A 4435-nucleotide genomic window follows, 5' to 3' on the forward strand; every position below is an offset into this window, starting at 1 on the left:
ATTACACGTGGGGTGTGCAGGCCGTTTATATTTGCAGGCGCGGCGGCTGCGATAACATTGAGCGGCAAGCATCCCATAATTTCCGCCGCTTTTAAAACTTGAGCGAGCTTTCCCTGCCGAGCGTAATCACTGGTTAGTTTTCCTGCCCTCGAAAACTACCCGATGGATCGAATCGGAACGCTATGCGGTGCCCGCCTTTTGTGCAACGCACACTCTGACAAACGAAACACACTACTAATTTCAAACGACGGCGCGTGAGGCGAAAGGGGAGAGAATGAGAGCGAGAGGTCGAAAGAGAGAGAGGGGGGGGGGGCGGTAGTGGCTATGAGAATAAAATGTTATTACTGCGCACGTTATGAGGCGAAATGACTCCTCCTCTGTCGCCACGACGGCTGCGGTGGGCCGCCCCACCTGCTGCCGCCGTTGTCACATTATTATTAAATCAAATGAAAAGAGTGTGGCAAAATCATTATATCAAACAAAAAAAGAAAGAAAAGGGAACACCTTTTAATACGAGAAAGAAAAGAAATCTAACTGCAAAAGTTGTGGATATTCTGTGGGATGAGGGACTTTTTCTCTTGTATAAAATAATTATAATTGGTTATTGCGGCCGGGTGGGGACCCCGCGGGGTGGGTGGGTGAGCGCCGCCCCGCTGGCCGACGCGTGCCTCGCGGATTAGCCGATCAAACAGCCATTGTCGAGGCGAGTCAACGTCAACCTTATCCCACGTGTCATCTACGGCGTCATCACGGCGCACCCCGCACGTGTCCCCCCCTCCCCCAACCTCCATACGTACCGCTCGATTTTTGCCACACCCTCTAAAAACGCTGCAGCGACGGCGCGAGGACCCCTGCTTCAACGGGGACCCGCGCACGGGGAAGAGCTGCAGCTGGTGACGTTGCTAAACGGATCGGGGACCTGAGTGGGGGGTTTGGAGTCATGTGTCCTGCTTCTCCTTCTAGATCCAGGCGCGGCGGGTCCGTGTCACGTTATCTTCGCCTGCTCCCTTTTCCCAAACGGAAAAATGCTACATAAAAATAAAATTTTATTGGCGGCTGCGGCGGCTGCCTCGGCCGCTTTCTTCCGCGGTGTGACGCGACGGCGATGCCGTGTCACGATAACTGCATCGACATATCGCCGCGCCGCGCGCGCCACCTAGCGGCGACCCGGCGGTATCGTGGCGATAAAATGGAACGGCAGGGAGAGAGAGAGAGAGAGAGAGACGAGAAGAAGGGGTTGAGTGATGCACTACCCAAGCGTCGCGTCTTCGCCGCGCTCGAAGCAGACTGCGCTGAAGCTCGGCTCCCCCCGCCGGGAGGTAGGCCACCCTCCGCCGGGAGGTAGGCCGCCCGCCGCGCCCCGCTGTCCCCGCGCTGCCTGCCCCCCAGGCGCGCCCGCCCGCCCGCCGCCCACTCCCCGGAGGCTCGTTGCTCGCCAATGTCCTCATCATTTCATGTCCGGCACCGTTTTTCTGCTACAACAACGGCAGTAACAAAAGACTAATGATGACACCCTGGTGACCCACTTCACGTCGGCCGAGAGCCGTATGTGTCGCTGAGCGCAGCGCGCGCTGAGCTTGCACGGCCCCATAAATCCACTTCAAAACGCCTGCAGAACAACATCTGTTGGAGCAGCTCGCCTGCCGCTGGCCTGCCGCTGCCCCGAGTCAACTATTATTGTGATACCTACAACGTTCATTTGGAAATAAATCTTTTAGCGGGATGGAGTGACTGGCGTGCTGAGTGAGTGAGTGTGATTCGAGGCGGGCCCGGCGGCACCCGGCTCGGCTCGGCCTCGGCGTGTGGCGCGGCTGCGCTCGGCCGCGAGTCGGCTCGGCTCGGCTCCTGCTCGCCGCCGCCGCGATCCGAAGCTCCACAACAAAAACACAAAAGGATAATAGGTTTTATTTCATATCACGAGCAATGTATAAAGGTACAGCCAGCTCGCACCCCTGTCCTCCCCTCCCCGCTCTCCCATCCACTCCAAAGGGTCCTGGCACAGGGTGGGGAGTGGAAGGGGAGGAGGAGCAGGGGCCGGTGTCGGGTTCCTGTCCTCGGCTCGCGCTTCGCGGGGACTCGCGGGCCTGCGCGGGCAGCGCTGAGGGGCGGGGCTTGCCAGAGAGGCGGAGCCAGGCGCGCGCCGGCGTGGTGGGGGCGGCCGCTGGGGAGGGTGGGGGCGCCGGCCGCGTGGGTGGGGGAAGGCGGTAGGGGTGGGGGAGCGGGACAGCCCAGCCCGCCCGGCTCCGGCCGCACCGTCACGTTAGTCTGAGAAAGTCCCCCGGCGACTGAGCACGCACATGTGCGCGGAGCGGAGTGTCGTGCCGTCATCATCGTCGTCGTCAAAGTGCGTGAAGAAGGTGTTGTGATCAGTGCTGTGTCGAGTGGTGCGATGCGTGTGACCGCCTTGTGACATGAGTGTGGCCTTATCTTCGGCCGAGTGTGTATCGTCCGTGCCTTCCGTCCCCAACGGGGTCCCCGCCGACACCATGCGCGCCCTGCTCTCCGTCGGCGTGGGCGTCGCCGCCCCGGCCCCCATCACGGCCGCCGCCACGCCTTCGTCGTCGCCGCCGCTGCCGACCAAGATGAAGCAGAGCAGCAAGCTGTCGTTTAGCGTGGACTCGCTCTTGTCGTCGACGCCGACGTCGCGGCCCGCCCGCAACGCGCCCCACCTGGACCGCGCCAGAACGCCGGGCGACTCGCCCGCGACGCCGCGCTCGGACGCGGCCGTCGTCTTCCACAACGAGTCGGCCCTGAACCTGAGGCTGCAGTCCTCGCCCATGCAGCTCACCGTGCGCACCCCGGCCATGGTCAACGGCCACCTGCGCTCGCCGCGCACCTCGCCGCCCTACCCCATGCACACGCCCCCGCAGTCGCCCACCTCGCTGTGCGCCACGCCGTACCGGCTCAAGCTCAAGCAGGACAGCGAGGACAGCGACCGGGACTACCAGTCGTCGCACGAGGACAGCCGGCGGCACGAGGACATGGACAGCGACCTGGAGGAGGACGTGGACATCGACGTGGGTGGCCAGGACGAGGCCGCGCAGCGGAGGTTGAGTGAGGACGGCGGCGAGGTGCTGGACGCGGCCGACAAGCTGCGGAGAAGACGAGACGCGGAGCGTGGCGACCAGCACTCGGAGAACTCGATGGACTCTGGCAGCGAGGCTGGCGCCGAGGCGGACGGCAGCGAGGTGGGCACGCCGCCGCCCTCGGGGGCCGTGCAGCCGCTGTTCCCGCAGCCGCTGCACCCCTCCGCCGTGTCCATGATGATGGCGAGGAGGAACGCGCCCGGCTGGTCCGGCCTGCCCAACTCGCTCGCGGCGCACTTCGCCTGGATGCCCAACTACCCGCCCAACTCACAAGGAGGTTGGTACCTTTTTATTATTTGCTATCGCATCGCCTTTACCCTAGTTTCACTACTCGCGTGCTCGCCTCCTGTCTTGTTGCGTTCGACACGCATTTTCGAGAGAGAAAGAGCGAGCGATTCTGCTCAAATAATTGGATGTTCTCTGTGCCGTCGGTTCCGCGTTGTTCGCGTTCTTGATGTATTAGCTTGTTGTGTGCGTCCGCCTGCTCCTCAAGAGACTCATAAGGCCAAAGAGACTGAGACAAGGGCGCGCGTTAGCGACGCCCTGTCACTCGCGCACCTGAGCTGCTGCTGCCGTTTCAGGAGACAAACGCACAATTATAACCGCTTCAAAATATTGATACCCAATAAATCAACCGGCACCGGTAGTGCCAGCAAGCCAGCCAGGCAGCCAGCCCGGCAGGCCATCCCCAAATTAAAATTCTTGGCATTGGGAGAAGTCAGCCTGGCCGGTGCGGCCGGTGACTCCGCCGGCAGGTAAGGGCCACGACAAAGCCGTCGCCCCGCAGTCCCGTAGAGGAGCGCCCAATGGGGCTGAATGACCCCATATAATGGACACGGCCCGATGGACCCGGCCAGCCTCTCCAGGTCGCACTGTAAACAGCAGTTATGTGCATTATTGGGCGCCCCGTGGTGCTGGCCTCTTGCAGGCCGTTTGGGTCGCTTTTACTTTTTGTCGCGCTCTGCATTGTGCCGCCCCCCGCCCCGCTCGCCACGCCCCGCGCGGGTCGCCCTCCTGTCCGTCACCCATTTGTCGAGCGTAACGCTAATTAAAGCGCTGCAAGCCAGGACCCTGGACGGTGAGTCACGGCCGTGACGAGCTGCCGTGAAACGTTTACGTTTTTGGACGTCCGCGGCGCGGGACGACGCGAGGAGACGATGTGAACGGCAATGCACTGACGCGGGCCGTCACCCTCGGCTCAATGATGATGAATCGGATGTTGAACCTGGCGGCGTGGCGGGGCGGGGGGGTGCTCGGCGTCATGTATATCGGGAATGAGGAATTGTTTGATGTGACCACCAGCACGCGCGCGGGCGCCCCTCGGATCTATAAGTCTCTCTCTCTCTCTC

The 4435-nt window shown here is 62.1% G+C and overlaps 1 protein-coding gene across 1 annotated transcript in view; it reads left to right on the plus strand.

Annotated features, from left to right (window-relative positions):
* Positions 1-2268: 2268 nt before the first annotated feature.
* The window catches only part of LOC113213373 (muscle segmentation homeobox-like), a 6640-nt gene continuing 4473 nt past the window's right edge, over positions 2269-4435 (plus strand). Inside the window, exon 1 of the mRNA XM_026432416.2 lies at positions 2269-3363. Coding sequence (XP_026288201.2) covers positions 2412-3363 — 952 coding nt within the window. The 5' untranslated portion in view covers positions 2269-2411. The remainder of the gene's footprint in view (positions 3364-4435) is intronic.

This window comes from Frankliniella occidentalis, unplaced genomic scaffold (genome assembly GCF_000697945.3).
Source record: "Frankliniella occidentalis isolate FOCC.00 unplaced genomic scaffold, Focc_3.1 Scaffold3, whole genome shotgun sequence".
Taxonomy (NCBI): domain Eukaryota; kingdom Metazoa; phylum Arthropoda; class Insecta; order Thysanoptera; family Thripidae; genus Frankliniella; species Frankliniella occidentalis.